At 44.3% G+C, this 19,367-nt stretch overlaps 1 protein-coding gene across 4 annotated transcripts in view; it reads left to right on the top strand.

Moving 5' to 3' along the window:
* rtkna (rhotekin a) overlaps positions 1 to 19,367 on the top strand; it is a 63,329-nt gene that overhangs the window by 28,300 nt on the left and 15,662 nt on the right. For 2 of the 4 annotated variants that reach the window (XM_053421589.1, XM_053421592.1), the window contains exon 1: positions 4,961 to 5,397. The exons of the other annotated variants lie outside the window; for them this stretch is intronic. In XM_053421589.1, coding sequence (XP_053277564.1) covers positions 5,092 to 5,397 — 306 coding nt within the window. In that variant the 5' untranslated portion in view covers positions 4,961 to 5,091. Of the gene's footprint in view, positions 1 to 4,960; positions 5,398 to 19,367 lie in introns of those variants that run through there. 4 annotated transcript variants of the gene reach the window in all.

Consider the following 19,367-nt stretch of genomic DNA (forward strand, 5'->3'; position numbering starts at 1 on the left):
TCACCTTGTTGCAGTGATTTCCCCCTTTTTGGACTCTACTCCTCATCTCTAACTGCAGTATGTTATGATGGTCATAGCTGCTCTGTGGTTAACGTAATGTAACGCCTTGACATTACGAATAAAATATGTTATTCTTAAAGCACAGTTGATATCATACAGAATTGTGGCTTCAGAGGAGCATATAACATTGCTTCACTATCTTGTAGCTTGTGTAATATCTGCCTTGGATGGTTAAATTATTCAGGGTCATCAAAATCTCTATTCAGAAAATTAGATTTTTACTTCAAGAACCAAGTGGTTTAGCTCTATTGGTTCTGGGGGTGAAGAATGATAATGTACCCCATCATAAACCCAATTAACCCTTGCTAAACCACCTCCCTCTGAAACACTGTGTCATTGGTCAGTGTTGACCTGTTGGCTGTTATGAAACAGCAAATGCAAGTTTATCGAGGCCCTATTTTAGGCCATTGCAAAAACACACACACGGCTCATGTCCGCACAGTTGGAAACCGCAGCTGTCACTGTTAGAGCCGCCGAGACTGACAGTCAGTGTATATATATCTATGAATATGATCACTGTTGATTTAACTTTCAAAATTCCAAGGTAGAGTTTACATTAGCGATGCAGCTTGTCTCATGGTGAGATTTCTCATTTTACTAATGTTGATATGAAATATAGAGATGCAATATAGAGATGCACAAACACTCAACACGCACAAACACACACAGCTTTATTTAGATTTACAGGCTGGTTAAATTCCGTGGTCTACTTGATATGTAAACTACCACTGCTATGAGAGGTGAACGACTGATGTTACATTATAACAAGCCTGACTTGCTCATTAACGTGATGTTGATTTCATGACTGTTTGGTGTCAGGCTCCAGTCCGCTCCCAGCATACTTGAGGTTAGATAACAGTCATGTCCGTGACCTGTTGTACAGCCCCTCAGGCTGCCTGACGCTGGGAAGAACACAAGTCTCTACATGACTCTTGTGCCTGCTCCATGACAGACACCAAACGACATTGACACGGTGTCTGAGACACGAGGTGCAGCTCAGCAATGAGCGTAAATCAGAAGGGTTTGTGCGTGTGTGCTGAGGCTCCCATACCCTCATATGACCAATAGGGGGCCCAAATTTTTTTTTTATCTCCTCCCACTTCACATGTGAAAACAAGGGGCATTGTAGTCATATGAAATTCAAAATGTTGGATAAAGGGAGGCAGTAGATATTGTTATATAGTATGGCTGCACAATCAACAAAAAATGATTGTAGTATATGATTTATAACAGTGGGTTTACCAAAGTAAATGGTAAATGGACTCTATTTAGATCGGACCTATCCAGTCTCATTGACCACTTAAAGCGCTTAACAGTACAAGTCATCATTCATTCACAAATTCCTCACACACTATTCATACACTGTCGGCACAGCCAATAGGGATAATTTAGGGTTCAGTATACTGCCCAAGGACACTTCAGAATGTTGACAGGAGGCACGTGGGATTGAACCATTGACATTCTGGTTAGCGGACGACTCTCTCTGACCCTGAGCCAAGCTGAAGAGAGATTTTTATTTAAATAAATTTAATAACTGTAACCATTGTCTAATACAAAGACAATTCAGTGTAAAAATAACAAGACTAGAAATATGTCAGTCCCTTGCAGTTGATCTCTTCTTCTCAGCACCTTGTCGTAAAGTTACTGAAGCTTATCCATATGCATCAGCGGCTCCTTTGGGCCAGTTTATGTGAACATGCCCGGAGGCCTTTCTTAAAATGCAGGGGCTGAGAAAAGGTCTAGAATATGTGAAAGAGAAACAGAGGTCTGTCTCTCAACAGCCACCGGATCCAAATCTGCACAAGACCAAAGTGTAAACCTTTGTGAGCTTATTCACTGCGCAGCTACTCCTCGGGATTTGTGATTTCAATCTTATCCAGCTTCAAATATCTAATAAATAGATAACAGACTGAGCAGAAATAGGAGGTAGAGAGACACAATGCTACAGTGTGAATAATAGGAAGGAAGGGATTTTGAGGATGTACAATAGCAGCAGCAGCAGCAGCAGCAGAGAGGATGAGAAGCATGTGTGCGCGACAAGCACTGTTGTCAGTGAGTCAATAGGAAATGCTTGAACCTCAGAGGGAGAGGTTATAGTCTGTCTGGAGGCATGTCCTCTCATCCTGTGAACTGCAGTGTAATGACGCTGGAATGATGCTATGGCTCATTCAGCTGGTCCTCCCTGAGTCATGCGGCATGGGAAAACTGAACCCGACGTGTGTGTCACGAGTCTTTAGGCCTGTCTGATATCCAGATTCAGCAGATGTGCTGTTCTTCAGTCAACTAAACGTTCTCATTTAACAGTTGTACACAGAGAGATTAATCCACCTCTTTGTGGATGCATCTTTGTATCTGTGCTGCTCCTCCCACGTGCCGTGCGAACCCCCGACTGTGAACTGTGAGTGAAAATGTGTCTCTGACAGCACTTCTTGCCGGCCGGCTCCCTGGTGCAGCTACTTGCTGATGAAACCTTAATCTGATTAACGGTAGGGTATATTTACAGCTCTAAGTCCTGAGTTATCAAGGCTCATCTTGTTTTGGTTGCACACGTCTACTCGCACAGAGCGGGGGGGGGGGGGGGGGGGGGGAGAGATTCGGATCATTTCATAAAACGGCGGGGGGGGTTTTGTTTATATTCTTGTTAGGCCTGGTATGAATCAAGTCACCATTTCTGCCTCAGATGGTAAAATAGATTAGTGGTATCACCTGTCTTTGGGATAACATGCCTTTGAGACAATTTACAGTGCACGCTACTCTGCTTCTTGTTTGACTCCAAATAGCCCAAATATCAGAATTCCTCTGACCCTTCAACATTGTTCTCGTCTTTTGAGCCTTGGGCTGTGTCCTCGTCGGTAACGCTGTCGCTCAAGATTTCTTTAACATTTTCTTCACGTGCTGCTACAGGCTGCTGCTCCTATGCTCTGTGCTGTGTGCTGTGTACCTGACGTGGCTGTAACTCTATTCCAGCCACATGATTGGTCCGGCGTGGCACTTTTCTCATTATCATTGGCTGTTAGTGTCTCCAGTCAAAACATGGATGGAATGAGTTCTATAGACGTTGTATCGACCATATCTTATATTTCTACTGAGGAAAGGTTATTTTGCGATAATTCTCTTTATCGTTATATATCGCCCAGCCTTAATTCTTGTTATCATTCATGTTTAAGGCTTTTCTGGCTTCTACTCCCGCCATTAAGTGCATTTCATAACAAAGTAGCCCATCCTCTGTTGTCCTAAAGAGATATTTATTCACATAGCCACTTCTACAGATGGATCATTGCACCATTGAGAGGCTGCACTTTGTTTTCTGTGTTGCTTTGAGCTGAGGCTGCCCACAGACCATCTCTCTCCTCCTCCATCCTGATCCTCCCACACGTCATCTGCTGCATCTCTGAACTGCACGTCTCATTTCACTTCATCCACAAAACAACACACAACAAAACAAGTGTGGAGATTGTATCTATTATAGCTCTGTAAAATGGGAACATTGTTAGAGGCTCCTCATGTTTTGCAAAAATATTTCCTGGTCGCTCCATTATTAGTTTTCCAGTTTCCTGCAGCCAAACTATCGGTCATATTCACCCTAACCCCTAGTTTTTTTCCCACACTTAATTCCCGCCGGACTCATCTGTGTTTTCCCATTCCACCTGCCCACAAATCACTCTCATACATCACCGAGCCGACAAGGGGCCACGCTCCGCTGCACAGCAACTTCCTATAGTGTGCACATTTGGGCCAGGCAATAAGCAGAGCACAGACAGAGAGGAGGCAGGGGGAGATTTTGTTTAATGTTACTGGGAATGATAAATTGCTCTATCAGTAGAATTATATGTGCGACAAGTGCAGACTAATGGCAAATGTTATTTGTGCATGCTGTAACTGTCGTTTATGGTTATGCAATTGCCATTTCCACTAAATTATCATATTACGCCTATGTGTTGTGGGAGGAATTTGATATTGGTAGCATAGTAACTGTATTGTAATGCTTGAGTCTTCTTTTTTGTATTAGTGAAAAATCCTCATGCTGATATATTATATTGACTTAATTGTATTGGAGAATGTTTTATATTATATTATATCTCACCTGAAATATGAAATAGCGGCATTATTCTGTTTTTCTGTGATGTTTTGGGTCACGCAAATTTATCAGAGTAATGAATCACCGAAGGGCATTTGAGACTTCCCACAAATTTAATCTATGAACAATTTGTCAAATACTTTAGCTGCTTATTTCGTAATAGTCGTGCTTTGGAGCAAGCGAGGACAAGCCTGTAGCTGATGTGCAGCTATGCAATCGGCATATTGACCAGTGTCTTGTGTAAACAGTTGAGTCATAACTTCCAAAATAGAAACTGTATTTTCTTTTTACCCACTGTGGGCGGCGTAGACACTGTGCAGGGCGGCCACAGTGGATTTCACTCACACTCATGCAACGTGCCTCAATCTGTGGCCAAACTCAGGGCTGACAAATCCTTCTATGTCACTTTCTCCCAAATTGCTGAGACTTTATGCACGTTTTGTATTTCTTTATTTCATAACGGACCCCCTGCCTCCGAGATATAAGTTTGTTACATGCATGTCTTTAACAAACATCACCTCGGTTATATTTATATCTGGTGAACGATGACATTGCTCCAAAGACATTGCTGCCAGCGTCCCTGCACGGGAAGCCCTGGAGGTTCTGTGGGCACAGCTTTGAGCTTCATGTGTCTTAAATGTCAATTCACTCCCCTCTGCTCCAAAGATTATGGACACACACACACACACACACACACACACACACACACACACACACACACACATACACACACACACTAACACACACACACACACACGCACACACACACGCACCCGCCTCCATCAGTCGTTATCCCTCCTTGTGCTGAAGGCGGTTGGTGGTGTGCGACTGTGCGTGCGTGTGTGTGTGCGTCCGGACTAGAGCTCATGCAGGAGCTGCTCGGACACCGACGACGTCAGTGATGAGGATGAGGCGGATGACGATGAAGACAACACAGAGTGTGGCGCAAACGCATGACCGCTGTCCTTCCCAAATTGCCAAGAGTGCGGTTTGCTTTGTGTGCGCGGACCCTTGACAACTTCAGAGGTTCCAGCCTGCAGCAGCAGCAGTGTCGGGGTTTCCACTGGATATTTCCTCACGTCCTGCTCATAAATGGAGGCGCCTCTCATGGAAATTCTGAGTTAAGGTGTTCCCATTACGCGAGGTGTGCGGGACGTTGGACGGACCCTGGCTGCTGTTGCGTAAAAGCGCCCGTGCTGCCAGTTTTGGAGAGTTGTGACGCGCGGTGCTGCTCCAGGATGAACAGCTCAAATCAAAGGGTGAGGTCGCACTTTTCTGTTTGTTACCGAATGATATTAAGTTTGAGAGGAAATGGGGAGAATGTCACGTCCGACTTTCGGCTTAACTCGTCACATACGCTGATCCCACGGTGAGCCGCCGAGCAGCAGCGGCTCTGGAGACATCCCAGCTGATGTCCTCCTGTTTACACGCGAGGACTCGCGACGTTCCTACGGAAAACTCCGATGTTTTAAAGTTGTCTTCTTTGTCTCGGATGTCTGTCTTCCTGTCAGAACCCAATCCAGGTGGATTATGAATCTAAAAGATATGATGATGAATTCGGCGCGTAGCTCATTTCAATCAGTGGATTTGATGAATGAAATTCCAACTTTTAGAGTTGGTTCACGCTGTTCTTCTCAACGTTTCTAAGTGGAGAAGACTGAGCTAATAATAGATGGACCACTTTTAAAAGATGGATTCACCGGTGGGTAGTGGTGATATTTCTGTCTATTTCTGCCGAATTAAAGAGGGCTGGCAAATTACCTTCTCCAAGTTAGTCTTTTTCTAATAATTACATTTTATTATAAATTGCAAGTACCACTAACATTTTAGGGTTAGGCGATATACCCTAAAATGTTATTAAGATATAAATGCTCATATAAGTCCATATTGATAATTATCATGAGAAATGCTACTATTGTTTTTTATTTTAAGTTTAAAAACAGATTTAGCTGCCGAGTGAAGGTTTTACATTCTTCTCTATGAGCAACTTGAAAAACAGCAAAATATTTTTTGCAAATCTGATCAGACATGTGTAATACCTCCTCACAGTGCTTGAAAAAAGTATGAGCAATACATTGATAGATATCCTTACAAAGGAAAATTACACTCCGATGATTTAGTCCTACAACAATCAGACATGCCTCTTTACGTCAGGGGACAGATGTCGTTACATTAAAACACTCATTACATTTCCTGTGGACATAATGAATCATACAGCATCTAATTATTTCGTTCCTCTTTCACATTAAATAACTTGTGCCTCTTCCTCGGCTGCTTCTGCAGTAAGTGGTGACATTAGATGTAACTATCAATTTCTATGTTGCCCGACAGCAACGTGACATGTCCTCCAGCCTCTCAGAGTGAGGGACAATCTGACAGCCGTGGGGGATTACTGCAATAATGACTCACATCTCCCAGTCATCAACCTTTCCCCTCTCTCATGAATAAATCTTCCCTTAACACCTCGAGTTGGGAGCACAGAAAAAGCCGTATTTAGATTGAATTCTTGAGAAGCATTCGTGTTTCAATGTGAGAATATTACGCTTTTTAAAATCCTTTTTTAAACCTTTTTTTTTCCCTCCAAACATCTTAAAACGACATGGTTTTGGCAGAACAATTTTGGCGCTCTGTCGACGCCAGGCCACACAGCAGAGACATGTCTGTTATGGAGTCCTGTTTCTATTTCAGGAAGAAGTTCACCATGATTTCCATTTAAACACACACACACAGACACACACACACACACACCAAAACACTCCAAACCTCAGAGAAATACTAAAAAGAAGGAAAGCCACCAAAAATGGTTTTCCTCAACATGCTGTCCCCTCGAGAGCGGTGGCCTTAGAACCTAAGTGTGTGTGACAGGCAGTCGTCCTGCTGTCTTTGAGTGTGCAGACATTTGAACGACGGACCTATACTTCCTATAATCAACTTTTTATTTTAACTCGCTACTGAAACTCAATCCATGCTCAGATGAAGCGAATATGGCTGCGTCTCTGTCTGTTGATTGGCTTCACTTGAGTTAATGACAGGCTGCTTCCTGACGTGCGAGAGCCATATAGTTTAGATTTGGTCCATGTTGATTTCAAAGGTCACCTGCATCAGCATCAGTCGGAGACAAGAGACATGGCAGATGTGATCTTTCCATTCCTGGAATACAGCCTGTGTGTCTTTGCGTGTGTGAGTCTCTGTGTATGTGTGTGTTTGTGTGTGTGTGCAGTGCGTTGAAAGCTCATGATGGTGTGTGTTCGTTTTGTCCCTTCTACTGTTACAACCACAGCCATCTCTAATCATTAGCAGTGAAAAGGTCTCTGATGTTCCAGGGGTCCTCTCAGTGTCTCCACAGCCTCCTCAAAACGCGAAGCTGCACTTTTACCCAGTGACGTGTTTCTATTGGCTGTTCTGTTTGCTGTTAAATGCATTTCTGCTTATGCTTTTCATTGAGTTTGAAATTATGCAAGAACTAAAAAAAAAAATACAATCAGCGTCCCGTGTCAGTTCACTGGCCATGGAAGCCTCTGGCCCTTGTCCTTCAATCAATAACCACTTACTGCAGAGGAGCTCTCTGCAGTCAAGCCCCTGTCTGTCCACCGAGCTTTCTGTCTCTCTTTCAAGATAGGTATCTAGAGTGACACCTCTGCTTGTATCTGTCTGTCTCTCCTCCTTCCTCATCCTTCTATCATCCCTGCAGTCACGTGTGGGTGTGTTCATTTTTTTTCTTCTTCTACCCTGCTCTGTGCTGCCGTGTGTCTGCAGTAGAGGACATTCTCTGCTGCTGTTGTCCATTGCTTTTTCCCAGGAGCCGGCTGTTGGTACTGATATAGGTATAGGACCCTCTCAGCCTGAGAAACTCAGGGGCAACTGCAACCCATTACTCTGTGTACTGTGCAGCATGACATAATCTGTAGTGGAGGCAGAAGGGGAGGAGGAGGAAGAGGAGGAGGATGAATTGGACTTTACTGTGTTTCTCCTTGAGCCAGTTGTCTCAGCAATATTGTGAAAAATGAGCCACTTGTACTCTGATCCGCTACAATATTGCCTCCCCACCCACCCAATTATGAATCTTCTATCTCAAAGGTATTCATACACAACCCTTCTTGCGTAAGAGCTGTGCAGACCTGACTTTGCCTTTCACATGATCAACGGAGCTAGCTGTTAGTTCATGTAGGAGGCCTGACATAATGTATACTGTATATTCAGCTATGTACATCGATAATGGCATGGGCCTGTATCACCAGAAGCTCTTGAATGTCTTTCTAATTTAACACCTTCTTTGATCTACATGAATGGCATCTTTTTTTCAGCTCAGGATATTTGTATTCTTTTCATTTCGTTATCAAGACTCACCACTTGCTCGTGGTGAATCCACCGGCTAATCTGCTGTATTATCAAACATTTTCCTTATACTGGGGGGTGGGCAGGAATAAGCTTACCTAACTCGGACATTTGCATTCTCATTTACAGCCCCTCAGAATAATTTCGGTTCAATATCAAGGGTGCAGGCTTGCAGGTCTGAAGGCAGCTACACATAAAAAGTCAGCTGGAAACTTCCCTGTCAGAGCTTTATAAAGGTTAAGTCATATTTTTCTTTCTACATTTAGAGGAAAGTTTGCGGCAGGCAGAGCCCCCGGGTTCTCCCTGGGTTTGATCTCACGTGAGTGCTTCAAAATGAAAGAAAAGAGATGAAGGCAACTGTGCAGGAAGACAAGCCTGTGTTTATTTCTGCAGCGGCAGAGAGGGATGGTTTGGTCTGATGATGCTGACTCAGTGGACGAGGATTGGAGTGATGGACAAACAGAAGACAGGCCGATAAACAGACAGAGAGACAATTAGAGAAGAGTGATGACCTGACGATGCAGAGGGAGATTGTGAGGGGATAGATGGTCATGGAGGAGAGTCCCTCAGACGGATGATATCAGACTAGCAGCTAATACAGAGCTGCTGGCAGCTGGTAAGAATCAGTGCCAGTGCACGTCCATCTGCCATTTCTATCTGAGGAAGCATCTGCTGAGCTTTCCGTCACTTACACAGCATACAGTCATTTATTCTGTGTGAGAGGTAGTCATACCTGCTGCCTGATGTGTGTGCGTGCGTGTATGTGAGTGTATGTGCGTGTGTCCTTCATTTTTATACCGTGTCGGTGTGGCCAGTCCATGATTAGATTATGATTGTTTAGTGGAATTGCTCTTGTGTTGCGATTATGAGTGGAGTCACAAAGTGCACAGTGCACTCACGCAAACTCACACAAACACACACACACACACACACACATACGCGCACACACCGGTAGATCTGCGGAGATCTCTCATAATGGATAATCCATCATGGCAGGTCTTTATCCCGCTCCCATGGCCCTCTGATAAAATACCGCCATTGGCCGTAAAGAATCGATAATAATAATAATATCAAAGATATTGCCGCATATGCTCACAAACATCATTCCCTGCACACATCATCCACGTCTCAATGGCACCTCAGGCAGCGTGGGTTTGGGTCAAATGTTGCACAGAGAAAAGTGTGTGTGTGTGTGTAATAGATGACACAAAATAGCTTGTGGATTTGCTTGCCAGGAGAATGTGATTGGGGCGCAGCGCACACTCGACTGCCTGACTCCCGTCTGATCTGCTGCTGCTGACAATCAAATGCTTACTTGGGTTTATTTATCTCTGCGTGCATGTATTCCCCGTTCATTTGTAGGCTTTACCACGACCCTGAATAAAAACAGGGACTGATTGTCAGAGCTCTGTTCTGCATTTGTTCCACGGTGGAAAAACTTGACCGACATGGGTCAGCTCTTTTATATTTAGACTGAGTTGGCCGGTAGCCAGTGGTAGGCTAGCTTCTCCTTTAAATTTCTAAATTTAAATACGGTTATATTTATTCTCTTGCCCTGCTATTTTGAGCTAAAAGTTATGTTTATGGATAAACTGCCAACACAACACCGTGGTTCTGGAAGTACAAATCGTACTCATTTTCGGTGTAGAGATTTTGATTCAGCCATAATATTGTAACCATCCAAGGTGGACTGACCACAAGCGACGATATCGTGAAAAGATGTTGTATGCAGCTGTAGAAGCAACTTGTCCATATAATATCAACTGTGTTTTAAGAAAAACATTTTTTATTTGAGACACCAAGAAATACTACACTACCCAGAATCCTCAGGTGCTCGCTGTCACCATGTAAAGGTTTACCAAAACCTCGAATCGTCTTCAGTCAGATCGTTTAGCGTTATTACTCTAGGTTACTGTAGTATAAACTATATTTCAGGATATATACGTACATCCCCTTTTCCGTTTCCCAATATATCTGTTGTTTGCATGGTGTTACCATTCTGTTTGGATTAATGCTTTGTACTGATTCCCACACAGCACAGACAGAAGCAGGAGAGACAAAGGTGGTTCATTCTGAGCCGGGGCGTCAGACCGTGTGAGGCCCAGACCGGCTCCTCTCGTCTCTGCCTGCCGATGGTACCTTTACATGTCCGCAGATAGTGGCCGTGCTTTGTTGTGTTGTAGCTGAATCGATGTTTGGTTGAACCAGTAGCTCTGTGTGCTGGTTCGTAGATAAGTGGTGAAGTGTGTAGAGGTTAGTTTGTGTGTATGTGTATGTAAATGTGCACCCTCCTGTTAAAGATGCTCTGGAGGGCAGAGATAAGAACAGCACACGCACGCACAAACACGCCAGGATTAATTATATTCCCTCTCTTGTTCTTTTCGTTTCTCAATCTTACTTGCCCTTATCCGCCTTCTTGCCTTCCCGACTCATTTCCTCACTGTCTCTCACTGAACTGACACACACAGGCTTGTACGCATACGCGCTTGTACACACACACACACACACACACAGGCACACACATGGAGACTCCAAGGGTTAATGTGGACCATTAGTAACCAGAGCGGGCTGTAAGTGCTGTGAAGTGGCAGAAGGGTGGAACCAAACTGACAGACTCAGCGGCTGTGAGTGAATCTCACCTTACATGTGTTCCCCATGACATTAATATGGCCGTCATTAATCAAGGCACCGAAACAAATACTATTTTTACTATCCTGTGATAAGCAGTATTCCTCGGGCCGTGATTCATGTCAGCCATTAATTAATGGTGTACCGCAAGGCCGTGTAGCACTTGGTTGTCACCCTTTTTACATCCAGTCAACGTAAATTCAACATTTTCAGAAGGCCTTTCTGCTGCTCACGTACCGAGGGTAGGAATAAAGTAATCTCTTAAATAATGATACGGTTATAGTTGCAAAGTAAGTGGCTATAGCTCCCCCCGCCCCCCCTCCCCACCTGACTCTCACACACACACACACACACACACACTTCCTCCAGCTGTGCCTCGTGTGTCCCTTTCTTGCTCGTTGTATCCCGAGGGCTCAGGGTCATTTTTAGTGATATTCAGCTTCGTTTTAACTCAGCTCAGGAGTCCTGCTGCTTCATGAATATCATAATGAACTGCATTCACCTCAGGGCTCTTGCTGGTCGATAGTGATAGGGGACACACACTCACACTTCTGCGCACATACACGTAGCTGCACCTTAGACTATCTGCTGCCCTATTACAATGTGGTCTCTGTCCTGTGCACCTTCACGAGAGCCGAAAGCCTCACCACCCCTCAGACAGAAGTCACGTGGGGGCAGCACATGTGACTACATATACACATGTGGCCATACAGTCTAAATAAAGCAACAGTGATTAATAATAGAGTGTGATAAAAGCAGCTCCACAGCGCTCGGTTAGGAGCTGGGCGCAGAGAGCAAACAGACTGAGAAACATTTGCATGGACAGTAACATCCCATTTTTTTGTGAAACAATAGAAGCTATAAACAAAATTGTCTGATTGCGTTTAGCTCTATAGACCCAAGTCATAATGATTGAGTTGTGGACAATTGCAGGAAAGTAGAGAAGAGAAGACGTACAGAGAAAAGAGTGCAAATATAGAGGATGGAATGTCTTGGTGCTGGATGATCTTCATGTCTTGCTTGTGAAGCTGACTGTCAAAAATTGAAAAATCACTGCCAATGAAATGCTTTTATTTACTTTAAAAAGTTGAATAATCTATGTGCAGTATGATTTTTCTATATCCAAATTATGCCTATACCAACTAGAATGGCACTCAGTATATTTCTAATGAAACCACATTTAAATTCACAAGATATTGGAAATAACTGCCCAATAATCATGCCGATTTTTTTCATCATGGTTCAGAAGTCATGATCTGAGAAATCGCAATATTAAATATTAAAGAAAGTGAAAAAAATATTCCTGGATCCACCCTCTGATCCAGATCTGCACTAACATTTTATCGGTTCTTCCTTGGCCCAATTCCTCCATTAAATTTAATGGCAATAATTTGAGTAACTTTTGTGTAATCCTGCCGAATAACTAAGAAACAAACACAGACAAAAACATAACCACCTTCGTAAACACTGTTCGTCCTCCTCCTCCTCTCATGGCAGCTGGCAAAAAACATGTTTAGCCGAGGAGTTTAATGTATAAGGTTGTTTGTGAAATGATGATCATGCATCAATCCCTATATAATAAAGCTAGGGTTTTATAAGAGTAAGAAAAGTATTTTGAACTCGCCCCAGTTTAAAGAAAGGTTTTGAATGTGAATAGAAGCCTGATTAACAACAGAGAACGATGTCTTTTCATTAATATCTGAATGAATATGGTTTTAGCCCCACATGCTCTGAGTTGAACTGAACCTCACCATGTGTCTGTGTTGGAGTAAAGAGAGCAGAGGTAGAAGACACCAGGGAGGAGAGTTTGGCAGGCTTAAATTCTAGTTAGGCCGGCTGAGCTAATTAGCCCAGATTTTGCTCATCCTGATTCTGACAAAGAGGAAAGCCTGGGATTACAGAGACGTATGTTTGTGTTCGCGTGTGTGTGTGCGCCATTGAAATTGTGTCAGGCTGTTAAAACTGTTAATCAGACGGAGGTGGGGAGTTGTAAAAGACAACTAATGAGAGCTCTGAGCATGTAGCAAGTGTTGGACTGGTTTGTGCAAGTGAGATAAGTCACTATACCCCCCTCACCCCACTTCCTTAAGGAGCTTAATGGTACGGCACCCAGCAGGGATCCTACTCTCCTTTGGGAAGCTGTCACGGTGACCTCTTGCCCTCAACACCCTCCATTTGTCCCCTTTAGCTCATCCTCATCTGCCATTTGTCTGTCCCATGCTACTCCAACAACACTTCGTCCCTTCACGTCCTTCTCGTGCAGCTTATGATGTAAACATGTCTCCATCCCCTTGCCTGATTGAAGGGTGCCATAGAAAGAAGTAGGACCTATAATTTCGCTAATGGGATCGCTGACATTAACCGTTTTTCCAAAATGTTGTGTTTGTTCTGTCGAGCAGGGCCTCTCAGATGATCATGTGGTCTGGGAGTGTGGTGCAGCAAATTGTCCTGCAGCAACTGATGCTGTTACTAATCTGTAATCATCACTTTAGGGTCATTTATTTACATTTTGAAATATGATTTGATTCGTGGAACCCATCTTGCGAACCAATCCCCTCTCAGTGTCTCATGAACCCTTTGGAGGGGGTCACGACCCTTCGGCTACATCCACACGTTTTATCTGAAAATACATCCAACTCTGCTACAAATAGGAGTTTGGTAATGCTGCTGGCTCTTTAATCTGGGAGGCCTGAAACAAGGAGGTTTGGAAACGTGATTGGGTCTTTTTGTTCATGACGTTGCCTTCACTGATTCACAGGCTCCTATCTCATGACCCACTTCTGGAGGAAAACAATGGGCATTAGCTCTGGCTACCAGTGTAGAACGTAACAGGGATAATCTGTCACTAGTGTCAATAACCCTGTTATCTTTGCAAACAGTTGTTGTGCAGTTTAATTCTGCATTTTACAATGATACAACTGCTGTCATGCACAGGAGACAAGCTATTATTCTCGCAATCTGCAACTAACAAGCAAACGCTTCCTGTGTACTCCTGTGTAAAATGCCACCTTCAAAAGAAAACCTAGCAGTATGGATATAGCCCTATAGTTTGGGAACCGCTGCTGTAGAGCATCTTGTTTGTGTTTTTTCTTTAGCAGCATGAAGGTTATTGACACTATTGTTCCATATCAATATGTTGCTTTGAGCAAACACTGGTATAGTCGTGGCAGTTCACGGTTTGCACTTGGTGATATTTTGAGACAGTTGCAAACTGGACAACTGCACAAGTGCAAGCATGCAGCCTGCAGGCCTCCTGTAACACAACGAGTCATGTGGGGAATTGTGAACAAGCCTGTAAACATGTTGCTGGTAAGCCCGGACACATGGCAAATCCAAGCCGTGTCGCTGCCTGCTGCCCCTCCCTCCCCCTCCCTCCCCCTCCCTCCCCCTCCTCCCTCACGCCCCCCCGAGGTGTGAGGTAACATGTCGTACTGAGAGCTGTCAATCACCGTGACACTTGCATGCACTCCAAGGTCCTTTTGGAGATTCAAATTAGTTTTTTTTTTCCTAAGGAGAAAGTGCGCTGCCACATATCGATGCCCATCCCCTCACAGCCAGCGTGAGCAGCAAGTGACAGACTTAGCTAACGTCCAGAGACTAACACCTCGCTGCAAACTGGAATATTAAATGCGTTGGTGAAAGAACAGCATGTAACGACATGTGCAGAATTCCAGCAGAGTGGATTACAGCGTCACGTCAGGTCCTTTTTGCCTCATGCGTATAATTTTAAAATCTGCTTCAATATTAGAGATGCACCGGTGGTCTCATCGAGAGAGATCACAGCCGTCTTTGATCAGCGGCTCAGAAAAACCTGCGTCCTACCTGTTCAACTCCTGAACCTTCCTCTCCTTTCTCTGTGGGGCTTACAAGAAAAGAACTGGCTAATCAGTTAATAATGCAGCATGAACTTGTGTAATTGTCGGTGGCTTTGTTTCAGCCTGCAGTGCAGATGTCTAACTGTGCCAGTAAAGTGCACCGGGGAGGTTACAGTATTGCTGTGTGTGTGTGTTTTGGTAATTCTTTAATTGCCCCTTGCTTGCAGGGCCTTCAGACAGCCCAGTCTGCCAGTTACTTTCATTAGGCCTCCTCCATTACTGTTTGATTGGAAACGGAAGCTGCTCGGATCACAACTCAAGTCCCCTCTCCATCAATTCAGAACTGCTCTTGCAAATGTATTGTCTAAGCAGCTATTCAAACAGGCTCTCCTTTGCTTAAAAAAATAGATATAGAGTGCCCATTTGGTGCTTTATATTTTGTTGTACTTCTTTTAGATGCTGCTCTAAAAGTCAGCGATAATTTACGGGCCATCTGAACAGTGCATTACTATGGTTTTGGAATTCCATTCAGTTTGTTCCCCTTGGTCCTCTTAGAGGTGAAATGGAAGAGGAGCAGGAGGAGTTACTGCTGTTATTGGTGGGATTTTTTTCTGTTGTTCCTCATAATAAACTACACCTCAGCCTTCATGTACACCCTTCTTTCCAACCCCCGGTTATTTATGAGCCTGCACGATCTGGAACTTGTCGGCAGTGTTTCACCAATCTCTGCAGGCCTGTTAGTTATATGGTGAGAGACCACACACATTCTTACAGTAGATAAAACAACACACACACACACATACACACACACACACAAGTGCAAACACACTTCCTGTTTTATCACCTATACTCGCCTTCAAATGCTTCTGCAGTTTGGTTTTTGCCTGCCGGCTGCTCCTCTCTGCTCCCGCTGTGCCAGTATATGATAATGCAGACCCGGTGTGTTTAGGCTGAGTGTGCACAGCCGTGTGAGAGCCATCCAGCTTTAGTGCGCCATAAATTGTTGAAGGTGATCACTGCTTGGCAGACTCTAAGCTCCCTCGTGCTCTCTCGTAGCCCTAAACAAATTTGTTTTATAGCTCGGAATTCACCCCACTGCTGCTCATCTTACGGGCATTGGCCAAAAAACCCGAATCCACTTGCAAGAACAATGTGCAAACACAGAACAAATATGCCCGGATTCATTTGCATGCGCTTGTTTGCATATGCAGACAAATTCCGTCTTGTACATAAATCCCGATTTAGGACACAGACACATGCATATTATCGCTCTTTAGCACTCTCTGTTCTGGCCGTGCCCCATGTGTGCTGGGACCCAGCTGCATTCGAACACACTGCCTTTTGTGTGAGAACAGCTGGCTACAAAGTCCTTTGGACACACCCTCGCGCACACAAGAACATGTGGACAACTCCTCGCACAGATACACACATAGTTTTCCAATGCAAGCAGAGCTGAAACACTCTCTATTGTCGAGAGGTAATTGAATGCATAAGCCGTCGGGAGAGGAGAGGGCTCACAGCGCTGCAGCTAGAAGAGCGACGTGTGGTTCACCGTTGTGCAGATCAACTCAGTGACGACATCAGCCTGTTGGCACCACAGAGCAACAGCCACGTTTGACCATGTGAGAGAGTGTGTGTCGCAAGTGTGTCCTGGCAATGAACAGACTTGGACAGCTTTGTGGCCAGCTTTGCTGTCGTAAAAAATGCGAATACAAACACTCCACCCATTACAGTTTCTCACCCCCTCCTCTCCGTCTTCCATGACCAGTACCAAACCAGTTCCCTTCACTGTTGCTGTGCCCTGGCTGCCCGACAGCAGCTGGTCTCTGAGACACAGTGGTAATGTTGTTCTGTGAATTGGTTCATTGTCTTTGAGTGGGCTGGGGCTGGTTTGGGAGAGTTGTCTGTTCTTTTCCCTCATCTGATTACATATACTCGTATCCTCATTTTTGCTTTTCATTTTCTCTGCTCAGAGCCTCAATCAGCTGATTTTGCTGTTGGCCTTCTTCTTACCGCTGCCTCTTTCTTGCACTCTCAGCTGCTCCCTCCATCCATTACTGCAGCCTGGTGCTGGGTGTGGGAGAGGAAGACGGGAAGAGCGTGAGCAAGAGGGAAAGTAGCGGAAGAGGGTGGAGAGGAAGGCGAGGCACATAGTTGTGGCCGGCTAATTGAAAGCCAGCAGTTAGTCCGGTAAAGTCCCAGTGAATGGGAGTGGTCAGGAATTTGCAAGTGTGTGTGTGTGTGTGTGAGAAAAATACAGAGAGAGCTTATTTGTGTCAGTGGCCATGACGATTAACGGATTGTGCATGTTCTTGTGAGCTTGTGAGATTCTCTGTTTCAGAGTGTGAGAAAGACTGAATCTGAGTTTCAGTTCCACTGTTGTCGATCTCAATTTGAGTTTCCTTGTCCCTTGAGTCTCTCATGTCTCGTCTGTTCAAAAAGAAAACAACTTCATGGCCGGTAAAGAAGAAAGGGAGCACTGTTTCTACAGTGGTTAGAGAAACCAGTCTTTAGCCTAAGTGGAAGTTGCAGGATTTATCCCACTGTCTGCAATCACTGTCAGTATTAATATCAAATGTATTTTGTGTATGTGCACAGATGTGCTGCAGCTTGGTGCTCATGCCCAGGCTACAGTAAAACCCAATTCTAGTGTTAGAATGGCTGTAGTGTAAATTAACTAAATGCTAGCATCAGCATGCCAACATGTTGATCTTTCCTTATATGATAATATTAACCTGTAGATAATGAGAATCTCATTCGTTTTTCAGGTTTTTTTTTACCAACACTCTTTATTTAAATAATATCACTCCATGAAAAGTAGGAGGATCTGAACACTTACTACAGTTCATCCTCAAATGTGACGGTAATCTGTCCTGGGTAAAAACTGATAAGTTCTCCTAAATCAGAGAGGGGTTCGTCCTCTGTGAACCATGACTCTACTGAATTTAACATAAATGCACACGATGTATAAAATGGATTTAATTCTAAATTTAATTGGAGACAGGACCAAAGTAGTGAACTGACTGTGACTTGCTATCCCTGGAGCCATGCTGCTGTCATGGCAATAATGGTAAAAAATATTAAAGACATTTAGCTATTTTCATTTTTGGACATTCATTTAAACACAGTCTAGATGTGACTACCCCTCCTCTGTCATTCCCATGTGGTCCGAATTAGCCTGGTTCTGCTGTACAAAGACAACTGCATGGTTTCTTGATACTCGCTGTGTGTTGAGCCTTGCCCCAGAGGGATAGCCTCATGCTGGAACTGCTGCCGTCTGGTCTGGTTATGGATAGAGGTCAAGGGTCAGTGATCCGAACAGGAAAGCCCACTCGAGCAGAACAACACATCGTAAACAAACCATTACACACCATCTGTGGCGGCGTCAAATCCCTCAACCACGGCTGGTGTGTTTGTGTTTGTGTGTCTTGTCTTTGGGATCACACCCGCTGACACACAAGTGAGGATCAAAACACACGGCCAGACGGGGATAGAGAGGTGACAGAGGAAGTGACCATCTGGTTTCTCCTGAGGCATCAGATTACCTGCTGAAAGGTTACATCGGCATGATGCAGAAACTGAGTGCGTCAGACGCCGGTGATGTCCGAGGTTTGCTGAAACATTAATCTGTAACAGATGCTTGAGCCCTAAATGATTTTATACACATACAGTCGGGTTTAACGGAGCCTGGAGTGAATTGTATTAAATCATAATTAGTTCCTGATTAATTATGACATTTTAATGTTTTTAGTTAAGCCATTGATGCAGCTTTCACACTTTGGAGAACCACACTTGTCTCCATATGTTCATCTCCAACAAATGTTTCATTTGATTTAAATTAATTTAAAGAACTTTGCGCTTCTTTACCTTGTGAGTAAATCTGCTTATAGAAGCTATCACCTTCTTTTCTATTTCTCAATCCATCCATCCATGATCCATGTTGGAGCCAGTGGACAGATCGCCAGCCAATCACAGAGCCCACATACAGGGACAAACAACCATTCACACTCACATTCACACCTACGGACAATTTCTTGGGACTGTGATAGTAAGCAGAGTTCCCGGAGAAAACTCAAAGTGGGAACATGCAAACTAAACACAGAAAAGCCCCGTCCGAATCAGGAATCGAACCTTCTTGCTGTGGGGCACCAGTGCTAACCGCTGCATCACCATGTCACCCTCTATTGCTAAATCTGTGTCTTCATTTCTCGATTGCCACCTCCCTTTTGCTACCCCTTTTTTTGTGTTTTTCACTCTTGTCGTCTCTAACGAACAACTCGATCTCTCTCTCACTCGTGCTCGTCTTCCTCGCCTCCCCTCCCTCTTCATCCCTCCCTCCATCCTTCGCCCTGCTTGACATGCTGTGCTCTCTCTTTCCTCCACTTGCAGTTCCTATCTCTTTCTTTTCCGCTCAGCTGCCTCTCTCACTCCACCCAGACCTTTCACCCTGT

This window comes from Pleuronectes platessa, chromosome 4 (genome assembly GCF_947347685.1).
Source record: "Pleuronectes platessa chromosome 4, fPlePla1.1, whole genome shotgun sequence".
NCBI classification, from domain to species: Eukaryota; Metazoa; Chordata; class Actinopteri; order Pleuronectiformes; family Pleuronectidae; genus Pleuronectes; species Pleuronectes platessa.